This window comes from Entamoeba nuttalli, assembly GCF_000257125.1.
Source record: "Entamoeba nuttalli P19 unplaced genomic scaffold asmbl_7727, whole genome shotgun sequence".
Classification (NCBI taxonomy): Eukaryota; Evosea; order Mastigamoebida; family Endamoebidae; genus Entamoeba; species Entamoeba nuttalli.
This window is the reverse complement of record NW_008578775.1, coordinates 750-24,221: the sequence shown is the minus strand read 5'-3', so window position 1 is coordinate 24,221 and position 23,472 is coordinate 750. Positions and strand designations below refer to the sequence as shown.

The 23,472-nt window shown below is 26.4% G+C and overlaps 12 protein-coding genes across 12 annotated transcripts; 4 read left to right on the top strand and 8 right to left on the bottom strand.

Moving 5' to 3' along the window:
• Positions 1-258: 258 nt before the first annotated feature.
• Positions 259-750, bottom strand: ENU1_174980 (acetyltransferase, GNAT family protein; the record flags this gene model as incomplete). Its single annotated transcript, XM_008861303.1, has 1 exon — positions 259-750. One exon carries the CDS (start codon positions 748-750, stop codon positions 259-261), a length of 492 nt encoding a protein of 163 aa, XP_008859525.1.
• A 201-nt stretch (positions 751-951) lies between these two features.
• Positions 952-1,600, top strand: ENU1_174970 (high mobility group (HMG) box domain containing protein; the record flags this gene model as incomplete). The annotated part of the gene is made up of 2 exons (XM_008861302.1): positions 952-1,287; positions 1,355-1,600. 2 exons carry the CDS (start codon positions 952-954, stop codon positions 1,598-1,600), a joined length of 582 nt encoding a protein of 193 aa, XP_008859524.1.
• A 350-nt stretch (positions 1,601-1,950) lies between these two features.
• Positions 1,951-2,505, top strand: ENU1_174960 (hypothetical protein; the record flags this gene model as incomplete). Its single annotated transcript, XM_008861301.1, has 1 exon — positions 1,951-2,505. The coding sequence occupies one exon, from the start codon at positions 1,951-1,953 to the stop codon at positions 2,503-2,505; it is 555 nt and encodes a 184-aa protein (XP_008859523.1).
• Positions 2,506-2,715: 210 nt separating this feature from the next.
• ENU1_174950 (leucine rich repeat protein, BspA family protein) lies at positions 2,716-4,104 on the bottom strand (the record flags this gene model as incomplete). Its single annotated transcript, XM_008861300.1, has 1 exon — positions 2,716-4,104. One exon carries the CDS (start codon positions 4,102-4,104, stop codon positions 2,716-2,718), a length of 1,389 nt encoding a protein of 462 aa, XP_008859522.1.
• Positions 4,105-4,546: 442 nt separating this feature from the next.
• ENU1_174940 (hypothetical protein) lies at positions 4,547-5,191 on the bottom strand (the record flags this gene model as incomplete). The annotated part of the gene is made up of 1 exon (XM_008861299.1): positions 4,547-5,191. The coding sequence occupies one exon, from the start codon at positions 5,189-5,191 to the stop codon at positions 4,547-4,549; it is 645 nt and encodes a 214-aa protein (XP_008859521.1).
• A 619-nt stretch (positions 5,192-5,810) lies between these two features.
• ENU1_174930 (RNA-directed RNA polymerase, putative) lies at positions 5,811-6,995 on the top strand (the record flags this gene model as incomplete). The annotated part of the gene is made up of 1 exon (XM_008861298.1): positions 5,811-6,995. One exon carries the CDS (start codon positions 5,811-5,813, stop codon positions 6,993-6,995), a length of 1,185 nt encoding a protein of 394 aa, XP_008859520.1.
• A 260-nt stretch (positions 6,996-7,255) lies between these two features.
• Positions 7,256-10,396, top strand: ENU1_174920 (RNA-directed RNA polymerase, putative; the record flags this gene model as incomplete). Its single annotated transcript, XM_008861297.1, has 2 exons — positions 7,256-7,465; positions 7,526-10,396. 2 exons carry the CDS (start codon positions 7,256-7,258, stop codon positions 10,394-10,396), a joined length of 3,081 nt encoding a protein of 1,026 aa, XP_008859519.1.
• A 28-nt stretch (positions 10,397-10,424) lies between these two features.
• Positions 10,425-12,443, bottom strand: ENU1_174910 (leucine rich repeat protein, BspA family protein; the record flags this gene model as incomplete). Its single annotated transcript, XM_008861296.1, has 1 exon — positions 10,425-12,443. The coding sequence occupies one exon, from the start codon at positions 12,441-12,443 to the stop codon at positions 10,425-10,427; it is 2,019 nt and encodes a 672-aa protein (XP_008859518.1).
• Positions 12,444-12,535: 92 nt separating this feature from the next.
• ENU1_174900 (dynamin gtpase) lies at positions 12,536-14,890 on the bottom strand (the record flags this gene model as incomplete). Its single annotated transcript, XM_008861295.1, has 1 exon — positions 12,536-14,890. One exon carries the CDS (start codon positions 14,888-14,890, stop codon positions 12,536-12,538), a length of 2,355 nt encoding a protein of 784 aa, XP_008859517.1.
• Positions 14,891-15,135: 245 nt separating this feature from the next.
• ENU1_174890 (Ras guanine nucleotide exchange factor, putative) lies at positions 15,136-16,611 on the bottom strand (the record flags this gene model as incomplete). The annotated part of the gene is made up of 1 exon (XM_008861294.1): positions 15,136-16,611. The coding sequence occupies one exon, from the start codon at positions 16,609-16,611 to the stop codon at positions 15,136-15,138; it is 1,476 nt and encodes a 491-aa protein (XP_008859516.1).
• A 151-nt stretch (positions 16,612-16,762) lies between these two features.
• ENU1_174880 (nucleosome assembly protein, putative) lies at positions 16,763-17,815 on the bottom strand (the record flags this gene model as incomplete). Its single annotated transcript, XM_008861293.1, has 1 exon — positions 16,763-17,815. The coding sequence occupies one exon, from the start codon at positions 17,813-17,815 to the stop codon at positions 16,763-16,765; it is 1,053 nt and encodes a 350-aa protein (XP_008859515.1).
• A 1,076-nt stretch (positions 17,816-18,891) lies between these two features.
• Positions 18,892-20,835, bottom strand: ENU1_174870 (hypothetical protein; the record flags this gene model as incomplete). The annotated part of the gene is made up of 2 exons (XM_008861292.1): positions 18,892-20,717; positions 20,763-20,835. 2 exons carry the CDS (start codon positions 20,833-20,835, stop codon positions 18,892-18,894), a joined length of 1,899 nt encoding a protein of 632 aa, XP_008859514.1.
• Positions 20,836-23,472: the final 2,637 nt, after the last annotated feature.

The window sequence follows — 23,472 nt, the reverse complement described above, 5'->3', positions numbered from 1 at the left end:
TATTTATATTAGTATTATAAAAATGAATAATAACGAATTAATAAGACTCATAACATAATCAATTAAATAATAATTTCCATTACCACAATAAATCTTTTAATTCAATCAATTTTTTTCATTTATGATAAAAATACTTTAATATGAATTATTTTTAATTCTATTTCATAAATAAAGTTATTTGACTAAATATAAAAAGTATAATTTGACAGTTCATTAAGTTTTGGATATGAAATTCATCAATTATTTGCCTTTTAATTTTTACATTGTATTTATTATTAATTCATAAAGATATCCACTTGGATGAGATAGTCGAGGATAAGCCTTTGGAATAGTTTTTATCCTTTTAAATCCAAATTTAGTATAGAACTCAATTGCATGTTTATTATCAATATGAACCTGAACTTCAATCTTTCTTATACCTTTTTCTTTAACTTTTTGAATAAAAAACTCAACAAGTTTACTCCCATATCCTTTTCCTTGAAACTTAGTATAAATTGCTAATGTCATTAAAATATATTTGTCTTTTTCTTTCATCCCTATAATACCTCCCACAATTTTATTGTCTTCACTAACTTCTTTTATTAACACTCTTTCAATTACCAAATCTTTAAAAATCAAATTCAAACTTTTAATAACTATTGAATCTTCTTTTTTAATTTTATTATAAAAAATGTCAGAGTACATTACTGGTAATACGTTACAATTCACTCTTCTAATTTCATCAATGAAATGTATTCCAATATTTAACATTATTCTTTTTTAATTCCCTGTCAAATAAAAAAATAATTCTAGTAAATTAAACTATAAAAATAATTATTATTATTATTTGTTATATATACAACAAAAAAAATTTAAAAAAAGATAAATGAGAATCCCGGAAATTTAGGGTTTTTTAAGATGGAATGAAAGTTCTAGGAAACCTACGCAACTCAACGGGAAAATAAAGAAGAGATGCATTCACCAAAATTACCTAAACCATTTGAAGAGAAGAAACGGAAGAAGATAACAGTGAAAGAAAAGAATGAGCGAAGAGAAGGAGAATTAACAGACTTAGCAAGAGGAATTTATATGAAATGGAAAGGAAGAGAACTTGTTAGAGAAAATCCAACATTAACAATGAAAATTGCAGAAGAAAAAGCATTAGAATTATGGGAAACTGAACAAGAAGATGTTATTCAAACATATTTTAAAACTGCTATAATTGAAAATGTATTATTAGGAGAAGAAGGGTATTCTATTAAGAAGAAAAAGAATGATGGAATGAAAAGAAAAGAAGAATGGCATCCTGTTTGTTTAATCATTTTTTTTTTTAAAATATTATAAAATAGAGTTAAAAACTTATTTAATAAATTAGTATTTGTTGTTTTGTAAAGAACATCGTGAAGAACTTAAACAAGAAGGTGTTTCTGGAAATGAAGTTATGACTATGTTAAGTGATAAATGGAAAGCACTTAGTGAAGATGAACGTTCTCATTATTCAGAACTTGCAAAAGAAAATAAAAAAAGAGACCTTGGTGATGAAGAAGAAAAAAAAGAATTACTTACGTCACAACTAGTTGTTCATTCTACTGACATTCCACCATTAATTAATTCAAAATAATTCTGATTCAATTTTCTTTTTCTTTATGAATTTATTTAAAGAATTTACAATTTTTTAAATAAATTAAATAACTTTAGAGATTTAAAGTTATTTCGTAGTTGTTCAATAAAAAAGGATAAAAATATAAAAAACTTATTTGAAAGAAAAAGAATTAAAAATAAAAGAACTAAAAAATGAATATTTATATTAGATGTTTTCATTATCTAAGTTATTCTTATTAATAACTGGGATTATTCTTGTTGTTTGTACGTTATTATTATATATAAAAAAGATAAAAAGGTATTAATAATATGAAATAGTTAAGTGGAGCTGCTTTATTTGTGTTAATATATATTGGACCAGTACATAATATGTCCGAACTAAAGAATATTAAGTCAAGTAATCATCTTTATATGTATTCAAAAAAGACTTATCAAATTGAAATGATGGCATGTGGAGGTATTGCTGCTTTTGTTGGAATAATTTCAATTTTAGCTGTTTTTATTGAACAAAAATGGTTAAGATTCATCACAATAATTATTTATGTTTTATTGGGTTTAACTGCTCTTGGAATGATGGGTTTATATGGATATTCATATTTCTTCTTATTAACTGCATCAGACAGTACAATGAGTTCTCATTTAACACAATACGAAAATGCTTTCCAATGTTGTGGATGGAAAACCTCTCGTGATTTCCCACCATGTGATTCTGCTGTTGGGTATCAACAACAACTTACTTGTTATAATGCTACTCAAAAAGTTCGTTCTGCTTCACTTCAAAATTTCATTTCTGGAGGTGTTTATCTTCTTCTAACAATCCTTCTTATTGTGTTCATTGCAATTGTTACTTTTTGTAGTGGAGAAGTTGATAATGGTTATTCTAAGGTAGATGGTGAAGAAAATGTCAACGATGTTGTTGATTAAGAAACCAAAAAAAAACAAAAGTTCATTTTATTTTAGGTATTTTTTTCCCTTTTTTTTTAAGAGTTGTTATTTATTTTCTTAGTTGAAAGTATTTTTATACGAAGAAAAGTTGATTATTTTGTGAAAACATTAATTAGTGAAACATATTAATATTTGAATTATTTGTAAATGAAAGATGAAAGAGAAGTCTTAAAATAATTTGAAATAACATCAGTTTATTATACATCCTGTTGACTGTACTTTTATAGGTACGTGTTCAAAGGCATTTGAAGAAATAAGGCATTTCTCTGTAAGTCCTTTAACATAAGTCAGCGATGTACAACGACTAAATGCGTGTTCTCCAATAGTAAGAGGAGTTTTTGAGAAACTAATTCGTTGGAGATTTATACAATCTTTAAAAGCCTTTGGTCTAATACAATGAAGGTTTGATGGGAAGACCAAAGAACTTAGTTGAGAACATCCAGAAAATGCATTTGAATGGATTGTTTGAAGATTTGATGAGAAAGTAATATTTTTTAGTATGAAACAACGAGTAAATGAGGAAGATGCAATGACTGTGAGACTATTTGGAAAAAGTATTGAGGTAAGTCTTGAACAATCAGAAAATGCATCTATGCCAATTGATCGTAATAAAGATGGGAATTGAATTGAAGATAAAGAAGCGCATTGATAGAAACAACACTCTGGAATTTTCGTTATTGATAATGGGATAATAATTTGTTTAATGCTATTACAATTAGTGAAAGCTCCTTTAGCTAGAGTTTTAAGTCGAGGAGGAAGTTGTATTTCAGTAAGGCCATTACAAAAACAAAAACATTCTTCTCCAATAATATCGAGAGTATCTGGAAATTCAATATGTTCTAACCCTCTACAACATCCAAAAGAACGTTTTGATAATACTTTAAGAGTTTGAGGTAGTTTAATAGAAGTAATTCTGTTGCATTGAAAGAAACAAAGATCACCTATTGACGTTAAAATTGAAGGAAGATGAATAGTTGATAAACATCTACATTCTTGAAAACAACTATTTGGAAGGGATATCAAATTATCAGAAAGAATAGCGGTTTGGAGACATGAACAATTACTAAAACAATGAGACTTTATTAACTTAAGAAAAGGTGGAAGTTCAATAGCTAATAAATGACTACAATGAGAAAACGATGACTCACCTAATTTTGTAAGTTTTGAAGGAAAATTGAATGAAGTGATTGGTTGCCTACAAAATGCATTATCTCCTATACTATAAATATAGTTTTGAAATTCTGAAGTTTCAAAAGGAATATCAATAGAAGAAATTTCAATATTTTTATACCTTTTTATTGTATTTTTATATTTTAGTGCTTCACAAATTGATACAGGATACCATATTTCATATTGAGAAACTGTTGGTAATAATAAATCAGAACGGGAATATATAAATTGTGTTTCTAAGTTTTGAAATAATTTAATTGTTTGTGTAGTGATAGGAATAGGATTATAATGAAATTTATCCAGTGTTTGAGAGTATGCTTTACATACTAAAATAATATTAAGAAAATCCTGAAGATTTTCAAGATATTTAGACACAATCATAATTGAATATCTATCTAATTTCTTCATTACTTCTATGTATATTTGTTTTTTTTTAGTTTTTATATTTTTCTATTCTTTTTTTTGCTTTTCCACGCAATCTATTGTTCTTCAAACGAACGTTTGGTTTGTTCTTAGTTTTCTTTTGAAAAATAATCAACTTTAATACATCAAGTCTTTTTATTCTACTTAGAGTAATTGTTGTTCTTTTTGTTAATGGTTTTGTATTTTGTTTTGGAAATTCTTGCTAATCATTTTTAATTACCTCACAAAAAAAGAAGAATTATCTTTTGAATATACCTTTTTTTTAAAATGAAATCGACTCATTTGTACACTATTAAGTTTTGAGTATTTTCAAAGAATTATGATATTTCAATGATATGAGCAAACCATTTAATATTCTCAGAATTAAGAATTATATCAAAAATTTCTTGTTGTAAGAGAATAAATAAAGAAAAAAAAAACATATAATTTATTTAACGTTATTTGGATCGAGTGGGGACTCAATTTTGAAGTACCCACAATGATTCATTACTTTTGATTTAAGTGTGGACCTTAATGAATTAATATATGGCAATAATTGGTTTTTTGAAAAAATACATTTCCCATTTTTGAAAACTTCAGTAATATAAGTAAGTTTGTTTGTTGATTTCTTTCCTTTTTCAGTGGCTAATGTAAAAAAGTATCCATAGTCTAAAAGAAGGTCTTGAAGAAAGTGAATTGTCTCTATTTTTTTATTTACTTCAAGTCTTCTTTGAGCTGTTTTTAATGGAATTCCTTTTGTAATATCATGGTTATAAATTTCATTACATCTTTTAATGATAAAATCTTCTATTTCAAGACTTTCACCATTTTTGAAATGAATATTTTTGACTTTGATAAATTCCATTGTAATGTGTGATTTTTTAATAGGCAATTTTATAACTAAAGACACATGGTGTGAAAGTAATCCAATACAGAGTAATTGTTGGAAACTCTTTTTTTCTCTATTTGTTCTTGAAGCTTTAATTAACTCTGATTTTCTACAAGACATAAAAGAAAGGTTATCATGTGTTGTAAGTTCTTTTGAAAAGTCTTTTGGAGTATATGTCTTTAAAACCTTTTTTGGTGATTCCATCAAATAGAATAATTTTGAAGAAAGATTTGATTTATCTGAAAGTGGATTATTCTATAAAAGTCTTAAAAATAGAATTATAATTCCAAAATTTACTTTAGAACTTCGATAGGAGTTGTTAACTAAACAACTAACCCTCCTCTATTTATATTTCTACCGTTATTGGTTACTAAATGATAAAGGAAATATTATTAATAAAGTCAAAATAAAGGATAAACAGTTTTACAAGTTATTTTTTAGTTTTGAAACACTCAAATAACTGAACGTTCAAAACACTTTATTTAGTATTTCATTTATTTTATATTCTTGTTTAATTATTTTCTAATTATTTGAATAATAACCAATTAAGATTCAACTTGGGTTCTTTTTTTATCATGTGTCTATGAATAAAATAATGTTTTTGAAGAATTTTATAGAAAATAAAGAATTAGCACTTTTTCATAAATAGTTTAGTATTAAAATTTTAAATCAAACAAACAGTCTTAAAAATAAATTAAAAATTAAAAAAATTATTAAACAAAAAAAAAGAGAAAAACAAAAAACTGTTATTTATTTTATAGTTTTGGGTTGAATGGAAATACCAATTATTATAACAACATTAGTTCAGACTATTCAAACTTTAATGGGACCTGAATTTACTATTCTTCCTTTTTTATTTGTATCAACAGGAATATTTTATCCAATTTTAGTTTTATTAAGTGGTATTATTTCTACTATATCCTTATATTTATATCGTGTAATACAACAAAACTCTGCATTATATACAATTACTGACCTTTCTCAACATAATGGTGGAAGAACTGTGTTATCAATAACAAGAACAATGAGAATACTTTATAATATATTGTTGTTGGGAATTATCTTAACAATTGTTTCTTCTTCAATAGAATCTTTAATACTGACAATGACACATTCAGATCATTCTCAATGGTGGAAAGGAAATTCAATTATTAAGTCTTTAGTCATAACATTACTTACTCCATTATGTCATCTTTTCTCTTATTCAAAACTCTTAACACTAGTCAGTTTATATTCTTGTTATGTTTTACCATTTCTTTTTTTCTTAGGTTTTGTTTATTCATTGGGTTCATTATATGTAAATGGTATAGCAGCAAATACTAATGTTGTTGATAATATTTGGAGGGATATTGGACATCACCAGATTTTTCCTTCATATTCCATGCTTATGTGTATATTTGCTCCTTTCAAACAAAAGATTAATGAACCCAGTGAATCACCATTAGCAGTAATATTGTCTTATATAATTGTTATATTTTTTGCGATTGTTTATGGAGTTTGTGTAGGTCTTTCTTTAGGTCCATCAACAACAAGTATGCCATTCTCTTCTTATCTTATTATAAACCAATCAAATCCTTCAATGCATTCACTTGCAGTTATTTTAAATATACTTCTAATCATTATTTTCTTACTTCAAACTCCTTCTTACTTTGTTACTATCTATGAAGATATTGAGTCATTTTATTTTACTTCTTGGCAACCAAGTAAACGTAGAAGATGGATCCTTTCAATGTTCATATTTTCTCTAATTGGATTATCATCTTCTTTCTTCTGGCAATGTACAATTCAAATATCATTAAATGGTAGTATTTCAGGAAGTTATTTTGTTCATTTCTTACCTGCTTCAATGGCATTATTTGTTTCAAAGAATAAAAGTACAAAAGTTGCAAGTATTATTATGATAATTTTTGGAGTATTATTTGCATCTTCAGGAATTTCTGGTTCTTCAATCCTTTTTATTGAAAGTGTTGTTGATAATTATATTAACAAGTTCAATTCATCTTATTGAATTTATTTTAGTTATTATTTTTGGGTAAATTCTTTATCTCTAGTCTTTTTATTCTGAAGAATCAACAACGACTAAATGAAATGCCATCATTCTAAGTCTTTAAGGAGTTAACGAATAAATAGGAATTTTAATAGTCATTTATAATTTAACCTCATGTGACTAATCTTGTTAATAATGAAAATTGATATGATTGTATCTTAAAAAATAAATAATTAAATCAAAAAAAAAACAAAAACTGAACTTCAAAACATTATTGATTGATGGATAAATTTGATTATTATCATAAAAAAAAACAAAAAAATAATAATATAAAACAAGCTGAAAAGATTCCTCAATGTTTTGATTTTATTGGAGATATTGGATTAGGTTCATTTGTTGATCCAGTAACTTTTGCAATTGAGAAACAATTTACAGAATGTTATATTAGGATTGACCATAATATTTTTGACATTCATACCATGGAATATGTTGTTTGTTTAATAATGTAACTAAACTGTTTGTCTGATATTTAATATATTAATTAGATATAGTATAGATTCTTAATTTCTTCTCTTCATCGAATCATTATTTCTCCAAATGATAAAAATTCATTTATCCTCATTATCAAAGATCCACTGCACATTCATATCCCGTCATCATCATTTCAAGAAACTCAAATTTTAGACTTCACCCCAACAAAGTTAATAAACAGGTGCCATTCTATTTATTTCTCATTACCAGAATATACTGATAAAGTTATTCAAATTCTCCAAAATAGTAAACAAGGAAAAGCCCATTTTGAACATTTAACAATTAATGTTCCTTATGTTATTGACTCTACTATTGACCTTCAACCAAAAATTATTATTGAATATCCAAGTCAACAAGAAACAGCAGTACTTTTTCAATTAGAAGGATTATATCTTCAAGGGATTATCATTCCATCACAAATTACAAAAGATGTTATTCAATCTCTTTGTAAATTTACGAAAGATATTTTATTATTCTTTAAGAAGCAGGCAACAATGAAAGCACAAAGTATGGATTATTTAAGATTGTTTTCACTTGAACAGGTTATTGAAAAGTGTCAAAATGATTATAATGGAACAACAAAGAAGTGGAAAGATGAAGAATTAGTATTAAAAATGGAAGTTAATTCTTCTCTTATTCGTCTTGGTTATGGATATAATGAAAGTAATGCAATCCTTGAAGACTTTTCACCAGAGTTTAGAGTTAAAATGCTTAGAATGAAATTTTTAAATAATGAAAAAAGAATGCAAGTGATGGAACGATTAGAGACTGATTTAATGTGTTTTTATATGATCAAAGGATATAAATCCTTCTTTCAAAAAAGATATTTTCAATTTCTTCTTTCAAATCCATCTCAAAGTAGATCTGGTGCATGTTGGTTTATTGACAATCAAGATGGAAAAACAACTATGGCTGCATACCAAAGTCTTGGTGTTGATTTAAAAAGTCCAAAAATTAAGAATGCAGGTATTTTATTAATGAGAACAGGGTTATTTGGATCAGACTCTATTGCAACAGTAGGTATTTATCCACAACAGATTAAGGTTATTGATGATATAACAAATGAAAATGGATATACGTTTTCAGATGGTGTTGGTAGAATTGGTTATCCATTAGCAAAGAAAGTTTTAAATGAATATAAACGAAATAGTAATCTTTTTATTAAATCAGATGAACCATACGCATTTCAAATTCGTTTCGCTGGGGTAAAAGGAGTACTAACAGTTGATAGACTTGATATGACAGAAAATATTTATTTTAGACCATCTCAAATTAAAATTGAGGCTCTTCCTAAAACTATTCAAAAATTAAGAGTTATTCAAATTCCTCAATTTCGGTCTGGTAGAATGAATGAACAATTAGCACTTGGTTTAGAATATCTTCAAATTCCTCCAAGTAATTTTATTTCTTCAGCAAAACAATATTTAAAAAAATATTTTAGTGTAACACCAAATAGAGAAATTATTTCATTATTTCAAAGATTTACAAATAATCCTGTAATTGAAGTTGCATTAAAGATAATAATGGCAAGTAATGGTAATCAAAAAATATATGAAGAACCTTTTATTAGAGCAACTTCATTAGTTTTAAGGATGTCTTTACTTAGTGAAAAAACAGATTTTATTAAGTTTGATATAGATAATAGTGCTTTTCTAATGGGTGTAATGGATGAGTCTGGGTTATTAGAAGAAGGTGAGGTTTTTATTCAAGTGACAACACCAACTGTGACGATCCCATCATCAAGACTATTAGTAGTTAAATTTCCAGCAACTCATCCAGGAGATTTTGTTTTATTAAACAATGTTGTAGATAAAATAAATTCAGAAAAAAAGAAAGGATTTGAAAGACTAACTTATTTAAGAGATGTGATTGTATTTTCGTCAAAAGGAAATCGTCCAGATCCAAATAAATTATCAGGTGGAGATTTAGATGGTGATGAATATCTTATAATTTGGAATCCTTTATTTTTACCTAAACCAGAAATACATTCTCATGCACCTGCAACATATGATTCAGAAAAAGTACATCTTGAAAAATTTTTAGAATTTACTGACATGAAAAGAGCCTTTTTATCACAACTTTATTCTAAATTTGTCTTATCAAGGATTTCTGTTTCTCATAAAGAGTCTTGTATGAATATTGGAATGTGTGCTGAAGTTACTAAATCTCTTTCACAACTCATTTCTATAACTGTAGATGCTCCAAAAACAGGAGCTGAAGTTGATGGAGGTGAAATAAATGAATTAGTAGAACAAGTGTCAAAAACAAATAATTCAAATAAATCAATATTATTAGTATTAAAATCATTTTTCAATGAACAAATTCCAATTATTATGGATACTTTTTATACTGAATTAATTGAATTAGTAAACACAATTCATTATAATAGTGAATTTATATCTGACTCTATTCTTCCTGATGTGATTCCATTTGCTCGAAAAACAAGAAATGAATTTAATAATGAAATTAATTGGTTTTTAAAGAAGTCAATACCACAACGAATTCTTAGAGGTTCTGAACCATTACAATTAATTATTGGAGGAGTTTTTAAAAAAGGAAATGTTGATCGTTTAGAATGGGAAAAAGAAGAAAAAGAAATTAATCAAACATTACTTGTAATTTATTCTAATTACAGAAAAAAAGTAGAACAAGAAGCTGGGAGAAGAAAAATTCCATTAAGAAGACTCTGTGATGTATGTTATCAAGTTACTTATGATAAAAAGTATTATACAAATAATGAACTTTTAGACTGTGGAAAAAATAAAGTAGTTTGTTTATTATTTCCATGGGTTGTGCGCCCTCAACAAAATATTATGTTCATTAATTCAACAATGATTAAATCCTTACCAAATACTCAATTATCAAAAATAAAATTAAAACAAGTTAAATAATCTGAGACTCAATTAATACATTTTTATTTTAGAATTTTTCTTTTTTAACCCATGCTTCTTCAGGAACATACAAAGTATTTACTGCCAATGAACAATTAACAAAACACCCTTTTCCAAATTCTTTTATTGTAGAAGGTATATTTATACTCTTTAATTTAATACAATTTTCAAATGCATGTTTTCCAATTGAAATAATACCATCTGGTAAATTAACTTTAGTTAATGAATAACATTCTGCAAAACAATCATTTCCAATTGCAGATACTCCTTTAGGAACATCAAATTCTTTAAATCCACAATTATAGAATAATCCTTTTGGTAATACTTTCAATGGTGGAAGAACAATTTTTGATAATTGTGAACATTGAGCGAAACATTTATTCTCAATATTTGTTACTGAAGTTGGAATAACCAATGACTTTAATGAAACACAATGTTCTAAACACCTTTTTTCCATAGAAACCATTTTAGAATGAAACTCAATTGAAGTTAATGAACAACAATCAGAGAAGACTCTTCTTCCTAAGGCATTAATTGAGTAAGGTAAAGTTACCTTTTTAAATTCAATATATGTTACATTTAATTCTTTAATCATGTCACAGTCAAATGGATGATGTTCTGCATATTCAATAAGGTCATCTTGTTCTAATACAACATTAGTACATTTAATTCCACCTCGTCTTATCATTTCTCCAATTCTATAACATACTTGTTCTTTAAATTCTTTATTTATTAAAGAGGAACTACTTAGATTATTAAATAATATTTTATTTATCTTTTGAGCTCTTAATAACTTAGGAATTAATAACATCACTTGATTTGAACTCATTCTAATTTCATCAATACAAGCATTTTCAAATGCATTTAATTCAATACTACACTTTTCATTTAATGAAATACTTTTAATTAAAGCATTTTTAAATGCTGTTTTATCAATAAACTCAACGTTTTTAAGACATAAATTCATTTGATTTCCCTCAAAACATCCTTCTTCAAAACAATGAATTTCATTACCAAATTGAATTTCAGTTAATTCTTTATTTCCTTTGAAACAGTCTTTCCCAATAAATGAAACTTGTGAAGGAATAGAAATACATTTATTTCCTTTATTCATTTCTATCCATCTTCTTTTATCCTCTTTAGTAAAAATTATTTGTTCACATTTTCCATGATATTTATTTACTTTTTCTGATACCCAAAGTGCAGCTCTTTCTACAACTAAACTTTGACTAAATTCTAATGAACTGAGGTTTTCAGGAAGTGCATTTTTTCCAATAAAAACAACACTTGTTGGAAGTTCTATTTCCATTAAATTTGTTTGTAAATGAAATGCATTTTCTTCAATATAATTTACACCATCTTTTATATATATTTTATTTAGTCCAGTCATTCCAACTTCATTAATTGTTTTAGTTTTCCATTCTTCAGCATCTTTACAATTAAATTTCCATTTCTTAATATTTCCAATAACAATTCCCATTGCTCGTTCATCTAAAATCCCTTTCCATTCTCCTATAATATGAATCTTCTTAACCCCAACATCTACAAGCATCATAATAGATTCTGCTTCCATACCACTTCCTATTATCATCTTTTCTTTTCCAGTAAATAATCTTAAACACCCATCAGATATCGTATTGACTTCAGTTGGTATTTTGATTCCTTCTCCATCTTCATTAATCTTCTTAGCGTCTTCAGGTGTTAAAACAATTCGGTTGAAATATATATTCATTTGTTCTTCCTTTTTATTCTCCTTATTCCACTTCTTAATAATCATTTCTTTCACAGACTCCATTGCCCCATAAGACACATCACACAAAACTTCTACCTCTTTAACTCGTGGATCAATAACATCTTCAACACTATACAATCGTTGTACTTGAAGTCCATTAAATATTTCTGTCTTTCGAATTGGATTAAATTTTAATGTGGCAACAGATAATGCACATTTCTTACTAACAAAAATAAACTTTTTAATCACCTCTTCTTTATGAATGTTTCCGCAAATTAATTTTAATTGAAAACAATCTAATGAGTTAAAACCCATTTCTTTTTTATTTTACAATAGTACTAAAATAATAAAGTTCTTTTTTCTTTCTATTATAACCGTAATTCTTTTTATTATAAAAAAACTATCAATTAAAACAATACTCTTTTTTTCATTGGACTTTCAAAGTTAGGAGGTGGTTGAGATGGATTTTTGGATTGAATTGACAGTAATAAATTTTTAACCTCCATAACCCTTTCATAGTCTTCACATAATTGTTTCTTTTGTTTATTCAATTTATTAAGTTCATCTTCAACTTCTTCAGTACTTTTTTTGTGTACAGTTAAAATATTTCCTAATGTAGGAATTTGTCTAGATAATTCTTCTTTTAATTCCCCAATCATAGGTTGAAGGAAGTATGCATTTAACTTACTTCGTGCATTTCTCCAAAAACTATCTCGAATAACTCCAAACACCCGTTGACAAATTTTACAAATAGATGAATGAGAGTCTGCTCCATTGATATTTCTCAATTCTTGAAATAGTTTCACTTCATTTTTGTCTCGTTCTTCCATCATTTTTTGAACTCGCTCTTTAATTTTTTGATTATGGTCAACTGGTTTTAGTTCTTCTTCATCTTGTGTTTTTTCATCATCATTCTCTTCTTCCATGACTGTTGTTGTGCTTGATAACATACTCCAATCAACAACACTTACAAACGAATTTAAATCATCTTTCAACATTTTTTCACAACGTCGTAACTTTTCTTTTGCAAAGTTAATATAAACTTCTTTTAGAGCATTACTCAATTCTCCATTTTGTAACGAACTCTTTTCTCCAAATACCTTTTCTATTACATCAAGTGCAACATTAAACAATCTCTCAAAAACATGTGTAATTCTTTGTACCAATATTGAGATAATAGGAAGTAATGCACGTGATGCTTTTGTTTTAATAACAACACTAATAACTCTTTCTCCACCATTCAACATTCCTCCAATTGCATGAATACCCATAGCGACACAAACTTCGTCAGCAGTTGGTACTGGTAATTCCATTGTTAGTAAAGCTGCTTCTGTTTCTCTTAATAACCTTTCATATTGAGCACCTCCATATAATTTCATCCCACTACCTACAATATTAATCTCGGATCCAACTCCAGGCCATTTTTCACATTTGACTTGAGCTCTTTCTTCTTCCATTGTCTCTCCATACTCTTTTGGACTTATGGTACATTCACCAGTGATAAGTTGTACAATTAAATTTCCAAGACTACTAACTGAATTATTTAATCCTCTTTTAAGTTCATCTACATCATTGCTCTCTTTTTCTTCTTCTAGGCTATGTATTTCTTGGTCAGTGTCTTCAATTTGCTTTTTTAAAGAGTTACTCATTTCATTAATCCCTTTCATATACTCATCAATAACTTCCTCCTTAAGAAAGGAATTTAATCTCCAGACTCCAACTTTCTTGAAGTAATCTTCGTTAATTCCCATAGTTACTAGTCTTCTTAAATCATCTATTTGTTTTTCTTGAAGAGACTCCTGAAATCCTTTGATAGTTAATCCCCTTTTATTTAAGAAAGAAACATAGAAATATTTACATTTTTCTGTTTCACCATCAAGGTATGCTTTCATCTCTTCTTTATCTTTAACCTGAGTAATTCTATTATCAAATTTACTTTGTACTATCACAACATTTTTACGGATGTTCTTTTTTTCTATGACCCAACTTTCACAAGAATTTTCCCCACGTTCTTCTGTTGATTTTTCAACACAAAGAATAATTTTTCCTTCTTCTTCTGTTACATATTTCTCCCACAACTTCTCTACTTTTGTTTGAGTTTCATTTTGTTCTTCAACAAAACCAGGAAGATCAACTATTTTTAAAGGAATAACATTTTGAGATTCTATTTTTATAAGTACTTCTTCAAACCCAATTGGTCTATTTTCATAGCATCTTTTTTCTATTAACTTAGGAACTTCATCAACTGTAACTTCTTTCCATTCATTTTCCACAAAGAAAAAGCATTTACATTCTACTCCACGTTTATAAACAGTTTCTATAATTATAGGAACAGTTGTTGCAGTAGAAGTATTAATATATTCAATAGGCATTCCAACAATACCTTCAACTAATTCTGATTTACCAGAGCCTTGAATTCCAGTAATAATAATTTCTGGTTTCTTATTGGATTTAGTGATATTAATACATTCTTCATATTTTTCAAAGAAAGCACATCTTTGATTTGAAACTTCAGTAGATTTTATCATTCTTTCTTTTTCTTGTTTTAATACTTCTTCTACATGCTTTTTAAACTGTTCAGCTTCTCTTTCTTTTTCTTTTTCTTCTTCTGTCTTTTCTCTTTGAATATTATGAGTTTTTTGAGCAACAAGGCTACGTGCCATTTCCTCAATACTTCTTATATTTTGTGTAGACTGTTGACTTGGAGGTAACATTCCTTTAGCAACTTGTAAAATATCTCTAACAACTTGTGTTGAGCTCATGGATATGATTAATTTGTGATAGTTTAATTCCTTTAAATATCTCCTGTCTTTGTTATTTATATTTTCATCCCCTTTCCTCAATTTCCTTATATAGTTTAATTTACTATTTTATTAAATTAAAATCTTAAATTTATTGTTAGTTCTCTTTAAAATTCCTCAAATTGTTTCATATTTTTTTCAATTCTAAATTTAAATAACACATTTTAATCATATTAAATTACTTTAAAAATGTTTTTTCCCGGTTTTTATTTTGAAAGATATTTTATATATTTCTTGATTTTAGTATTTCCCTCTTTTTTCAATTTTGAAATCTTCTTTTCAAGTTCATTATTTATTTCCCCTCTTTTTGTTTCAAGTGTTATAGAAATATCAAACAACTTGTCTTGGTCTTCTTCTACTTTGTAGCTATTATAAAAATTCATTATTTCATTATTCCTTTTAACTGGATATCCAATTGCTTGTTTAACCATTATTTCCTTAACTAAATTACCTATACTTCTTATTTTAAACCAGTTAATCAATAACTTATCTCCTTGTTTATTTCCATCAGTTGTAAATACTAAGTCACTCATTGTTGAACCTAAAAATGGTAAACAAGGTGGAACTGCAATTTTCATCATTTCTCTTAATTTACTAAAATTTTTTTCTTGGTCACATAGTTTATTTAAACTCAACTCAGTTTCTTTATCTTCAGGTAATATCCCATCCCATGTATCTTTCAATCGATAAATTGGTGATGATTCTAATGCACTTAGTACAGCTTTCATTCCTTCAAAATTATTTAATTTTTTCATTTCTTCTGATACATGAATAAAATAATGTAATAAAACTGCTCTCATTTTTACATTTTCTTCAGTAAGAATAACGTTTTGAACAAAACCAAATAATTTTTGAGATGAGCGTACTAAAGCCATAATATTTGGTGTCAATACTTCTTTATCTTTTTTCATCCAACCATTTCCAAGAAATTCGTTGTAAGGAATCTTTCTGAATAATTCATTTTGTTGAAAACTAATTTGTCTTGCAAATTCTTTATAATGAAATTGTAAAACACCAGAAAATTTAACATTTTTTTCTAATATTATTGGTTTAAATAAAGGTAAATCCATCTCTTCGTTTGACTGTTTGTTAGGATAGTTTCTTTTCATTTCAATTTGCTTCTGGATGATTTTACTCATTTTAGGATTAAATTCTTCAAAATGGTCCAATAATTGTTGTAATTTTTCAATCAACTCAGTTTGTCCTTCAAAATCTCTCCAAGCGTTTTTTATCCAAATTCTTACGAAATTCATAATTTTTAATCTTAACGGTGATATAACATCTTTCACAAAATTTTCCCATAACATCCCTTCTGGAATTGTTGGATCAAATAATATCCCAAGTAATTCTAATAACCTCTCTGGTGTAGTGACTAATCTATAAGCCAATACAAAACATTCTTGAAAATACCCATCGTTAAACTCTGTCGTCATCATTGTTTGAACACATTTTTCTAATGTTGCTTTTTGGATGATCTTAAAGTCACACCCAGCTTCAGTTGTCCAAGTAATATAATCACTACTATTAGGTGAATCAAATAATCCAGAATATCTTGGATCAGGATTATACTTTTGTTCGTCTATTTTTCCTTCATTCCCAGACAGGGATGAAAAGTCTGTTGATGCACTTCGTGATGAACGAGTGTCTTTTGTCTTAGTAACTTCAATTGGTTTTGCGGACATTATATTACTCTTTAAAGTTTCTTTTACCTTTTCGATTTATATTCTATTTTTAGAATTATTCTATTTTTAAGTATTTTTCATTTTCGTTAAAATAAATGTTATCCAATCAAAAAAAAATATCCCAATCAATTCTAATCTTAAAGCAAATTTTTTATTGTTGTGGACATTCTTGTGGTACAGGTGGAGCAGTTGTATTTGATGTATTACCATGTGGCTTATCTTCTTCATCATCGTCGTCATCCTCATCATCATGACCTTCACAGTCGCAGTCATCATCACAATCATCATCCATATCTTCGTCGTCCATGTCTTCATCATCTGGTTCAGCCATACTTTCATCGAAGAAACTCAAAGCCATTGGATAAACTTCATTAATAAGTTCCATAAAGATTTTGAAATTAGTGTGGCAAATAATTACATCTTCATCAACTTCTTCCATCTCTTCTAAATTAAGATTTTCTGGTAATGCTGGAGTATAGAACAAATCAAAGAATGATTCAACTTTTTGTCTAACAGCAGCTGCTGGTCTTCCTCTTCCTCCACGTTTACCACCTCTTCTTTTAACCAACTTATATCTAACATCTTTATCTTTATGCCATTCAATAGGTGTTTCAGTAATAACAGCAGGTTCATCAAATTCTCCTTCAGCTTCACATAATTTGCATTGAACACTAACAGTAATTGTTTCATTAGTGAAATATTCATTTGGTTCAAAATCGAAATGAACTTTATAATGATACTTTAATGTATCTTCTCCATCTTTATTTTTAACATCTTCTAATGGCATATATTCAATTCTAATATTCTTTAAATGAATTAATACTGAAATATCAGCTTCAGAACCATTGGCTGAATCAAATAACATTGAATTTTTAAGTACTTGGAACCAAAAAACTGGAATTCCTTTATTAAATTGTGATCCTTCTTGTGCAACAAGTTCATCTGATTTAATATATCCTTCTAATTCGTCTTCTGTTGGTTGAGCATTTCCTGTAATGATTTCATTCATTCTACCATAAATTTTACTAGCTTCTTCATTAAATTTACTCATAGCTTCATATCTAGCTCTTTCACAAACAAGTCTTAATTTTTGTATTTCTTTCATTTTTTTAGTACAGGCATGATAATTTTTATGAACCTGTTCATCAACTAATGTCATATATTCTTCATAACTTTTAGTAGCAAGATCAATAAGATCACTCATTCCTCTTTCTTTTATTTCTTTTTAGACCTTTTTATATTTTTAGGTTTCTTTCTAGGGTTTGATTAGGTTTTTTTTCTATTTTTTCTTTTCACCATCCTTTTAATCTCTCGTCAATAAAACTCGTTTTCTGTGATAAATAACAATTACAATGCTACTTAAAGTATGTCAGTGTATCAGACAAAAGATGCTTATTATTTGTAAAATTCAAACAAGTCGTTTTAAAAAAAATATAATTGAATTAATTTACTAACTAGAAAAATAAAAAAAAAGGAAAAACAACAACGTGTTGGAATATTTAAAATTTTTATAGAAAAAATCTTCATTATTTCTATGTTTCATCAACATAGATTATCTCTTATTAATTTTCTTTATTTTTATAAAAGTCAATTAGAAAAAAAAGTTAAATTAATACCAAATAACACTCTGTATAATACTTTGTGTAAAATTTTGACAGATTAGATAGTAGTAGTTAGTGATAAATTCTAATTGCATTTATTATTATCAGAATAAGAAGAAATGATAATAAAAAGTTTAATGGTTGGTATAAAAATAGTAATAAATCTATATTGTATGTGCTAAGACAATGTTTTGGTTTTAATTTTTAACTTAAAATCATTATTCAAATAACATTATTATCAAGATATTTGAATAATCTGTTTAATAAAAGTCAAAGTTAAAAAATTGAGAAGTTCAATTGTAAAAATAAAATAACAGAATTTAGATTTTTCTGAGAGAGTATTAAAATAAGTAATATATTAAATGTCATAAATTAATTTAGATTAATTAAACGTTCATTTTTATACTAACACACTAAATGTGATAAATCTGTGGTTTATTCAAAAACTTGAAGTAGAAATAATTGTTATTTAAGTATTTTTGACTTAATATTATATTAGTAATGGTTATAACATTATTATTGAAACAATATAGTTATTGGAATTTAAACCAATTTTTTGTTATTCATTTTGTTTTTATTAACAAATAGAGTTATACACAACCATTTTCTTATTGGAGTTTATCACTTTATTCTACTTTTTCATTATTCAAAACTATTCTCGAATTAATTCAATTAAAATTTATGTGTAAATTATGTTTTGATTCGTTCTTGTTTGTTGGACTTGATTCAAATACAAAACTAATTGGTTTTTGATATTTTCCAATGTAATTGTATCAGTACATTTAATGAAATCTTCACAAATCTTATGAATTGTTTGATTTGATTCATCCAGTAAATGACTCAAAACATTCCCAAATGCTTTTATGTCTTCATTTTCTCCATCTTCACATTCTTTTGAATAATTTTGACAACAAGGATGAAGTGATGGAGGAAATAGATGATATGGTAATTCCCATCCAATTAACTTTCCACACACTTGTTTCAAATCAGTTGATACAACAACAATATTGTGTTGACACAGTTGTTTGAATACAATCCCTTTTTTCTTTAACTCAATCAATCCTTCAATAGCATCACAACATACTTTGATAATAAGAATTTCATTATTTTGGTCTAATTCATTTATTGTGGAATAAAATGTGTTGTAAACAAGAATTAATGCATTTGGAGATAGTGCAACTTTTTGTGGAGAACATAAATATTGGGATTCAACTATTAAAGATTTAATATGATTTATACTGCTCTCATGTAATGCTGGTTCTAAAGGTAATGCTAGTACAACTCCACTTTCTTTATTTTGTGACTTAAAAACACAATCCCTAAAAACGCCAATACAACTTTGACATCTAATTCTTTGTTCTATGAGATTTTCCGAATCAATCACATAATCATCTACTGTTTTGATGACTAATGGAATCCTCACTGCAGATTCTCCTGTACTTATGACAATTCCTTCATTTGGTTGACAACTACATTCTATTGTAATGCATATTCTCACTTTTTCACTTGAATGTGGTTTAATGTCAATGTATTGCGGTTTAGCACAATAACTAATTCGATAACTGATGGGTAGTTCCACTTTGCATTCCATTAATGTGTCAGATGCATTTGTTATTGTTAGTGTTTCTTCTATTTGGGTGTGGACTGGTGCCTCCTCATTGAATCCAAATGTGAGCCATGATGGTGTAATGAGTGGGGGAATGGCTGGTGATGCTAACGCCCATCCTCGATATATAATTACAAGAAGAATCATAGATGCAATGAAAATTAACACAGAAATAAGTTGAATAATGATAATGCTTCCAATGTCAATCACGATATAGCATTTCCATGTGTCTTCGTTGAGATAATACCCATTTGGACATGTACAATCATTCTGATTACAGTATTTTTTTAATGAATTTCTTATATCAATTACATATGGATGGTCATTTATATTTGAATACATTCCCCCAACAAGAACTTCTTCTCCATCTAATGTGGTGGTATATCCTTTAAAGTCATAATGTTCTCCAATAGATATTCTTCCAATCTTTGTAAATCTAATATGGTGTTTGTGAAGAACTGCATAGTTGTCATAATACATTTCAACTGCTCCACTTCCATTATCATGTCCAAATAATCCAATTACAATTATACTTCCATACGTTTGAAGGATGTTTGTTTGACTAGAATTAAACAATACGTCATTTGGATGATAGAAAGGAATATTAAGATATTCAACACTTTTGTAGTCATTTGGTGATCTTACTTCAATGATATTATTTGATGTAATTGCTGTATATGCAACATCAAATATGTTAAGTACCATAGGATCATGATATGCTGTAGGACTTGTGTTGTTAATTGAATAGGAATAAATTATATTAAGTTGTGGTATTTTATATAGTCGTGTTTTAATCCCTTTTTTGATTGCAAATATGTCATGTCCATGAGAAAGGTATTCTCCACATTCTATATCTGTTTTATTTTCAACCTGTCCATTTGATTGGAAGATTGAAATGGCTATATTGTTATTGTGTTTAGTGTTTCTTATGAATTTTTACAAACATCCTCCTACACAGACAACAAATTGTTCACCAATTACTTCTATTGGACTTGTCAAATCAATCTTTGTTGGCATGATTGTTATATTTGATGGTGTTGAGTATTTGTAGTGATAGACTTTACCCTGGTTGATAACAATGACATTTTCATTGATATTGATTGATTTTGGATGCTGTGGTGGGTCAAAAAATGAAGCAGTAAGAATAGTTGAATTGGACACTTTTGCATCTACAAAAAATTGGTTTGCTTTGGAGTTAATTTATTCAGTTTTCAAACATGATGTTATGGGTAAGTAATAATAAAAACAAACGACGTGTCTTTTCATAACGAGTGATGAGTGAATAACGATAATCAGATAATTCGTTGAAGTAAGTGTCTAGTATCACATGTGATTTGTTGGACATTGAAAAGTCAACAGGGTTGAGTGCAAATAGTGATGTGAAGAAGATGAATATTAACATTGATATTTTCAGATTTTTAAGATGAACAAAACTTATTATTCTTTTATAAATACAATTAGCACTGGTTGTATTTAAATCAATATTCTAAACGTGTAGAAATGAAACAAAGTATTTAACAATTAAATAATTGATAATAATGATGAATTTCATAATGATAAACATTCTTATGAATTTAATTTCTTCATTATGATTTGTTTAACATTTTAACAAAGTCAAATAACAAACAATGTAATATGAGTATTTTGTTAATTGTGTATTTCATTGATATGAGTATTATTCTATTTAACAAGTGTTCATTTTTATACTTATTTATATTATGTGTATCTTATTAATTATATGTGTATCTTATTATCTTTTGATTTTTAGATTCTTCTTTCTTTTGTTTTCATCTGAAGTTCAATCAATTTATTTGATAAATGTTCAGCAATGAAAGAGATATTAGTTATGATGTTAAACACATTCATTTCAAGTCATTTGTTTTAATAGTTGTGAAATAAGTTGAGTAATAAAAATATTATGAAACAAGAAATAAAAAAATAAAAATTCTTAAATTAATTTTCAGGAGATTCAGTAGATATGTATTTTCCTGTTTCTTTGTTTTTGTTTGATATTTATTCATTAATTCTATCTGGTTTAATATTCGTTAGATACTTCTATATGGTACTTCATTTTAATGATTATTTTTTTGTTTCAATTAATTGATTATTTCTTTATTTTATATTCTTCTTTTGACGTTATCATTTTCATTTTTATTATTAGTTATTTTCATTTTATTTTCTCTGGGTTTATTCTTTATCTCTTCATTATATTTATTTTATATTTTATTTTAGTTATCCTCTTCATATTTCCAGGTATTATTTCATATTTAATTGGTATTTTCTTATTTACATTCTAATTTGTTGTTATGGGTTCATTTCTTGTTATTTATCATTATAAATAGTACTTCATTTATCATTTAATATAATTATTAATTTGTTAATTCATATAAATATATTATTTTTTCATTAATTTCATTGTTTATGTTCTTTTTTATATTAATATTCTTCATCATTTCATTTGTTATTTTCTTATCATTTCATTATCAATGTATTTTATTATTTTATTATTCTTTTATTATTTTATTAATATAATCTAATTATTCTTATTTTGTATAGTTTGATATTTCATTATACTCATTTTTATTATTTCTTTTATTACATGCTTTATACATTCTCTTCATTTTCAATTTCTTATTCATTTTCTTCATTTCTCATATTTCATTGTCTTTAATTCATGTTCTTTTATTGTTCTAATTATTTCAAATGTACATTTATCTCTTGATAACATTATTTTATTACTTCATTCTTCTTTAGTACAGTATATTCCATCTTTAATTAATGACATTATTTGAACATTCCAATTAGAATATTTCATTTATACTTTATAATAATGGATTGTCTTTTTTACTTTATGCTTATTTGTTTGAATGTCAGTTATGATACTGATAAGTAGTAACGAAATGGTTATGAATGTTATTTTATTGAAATTGCTTATCTTATAACATTAGCAATAGTTTTCAAAGTTATTTCTTTGAATAAAATTGTTTTTTATGATTTTCATTAAATCCATGTGGCGAAGAAATAGATATAATAAAATAATTGCGAAATGATTAAAAACAATAATTAATTATCATCATAAATTTATTTCTAATTAAAATATATTGTATTTCATCTGTTGTAGTTTTATTCCCTTAATTTTTATCACTTGATTCTTAAGAAATTTAGAAGCATTCAAAAATTATTTCCAAATTCAAAAAATAGAAAAATGAAGAGTAATTGATGTTAATGGTCTTCATTCTTTAAAACAATTATATTTCATTTTATTAATTACTGTTATAATAACAAATTTAATTATATGTTTTTGTATTTTTTATTATTTTTTTAAATTATCAATGTCAATTGATGCCATATTGTCTTCTCCAACAAATATTCTATCTTCATTAATAAATTATATATTTTTAATATCATTTGATAATTATGGATAATAGTTATTTAAAACATAAATATCAATTTATTTTGACATTTATTTGTATTGTATTTCAATATTTTATCTTTTTCTGTATATTCTATGATTTTGAATATTTTCAATTGTGATTTTTCTTTTCAATGTATTGAATATTCTACTTCATACATTATTATTTCATTATTTATTCTTCAATAATCATATATTTCTTCATATTCTTCATTATGAGTATGAAATAATTCAATATTGTC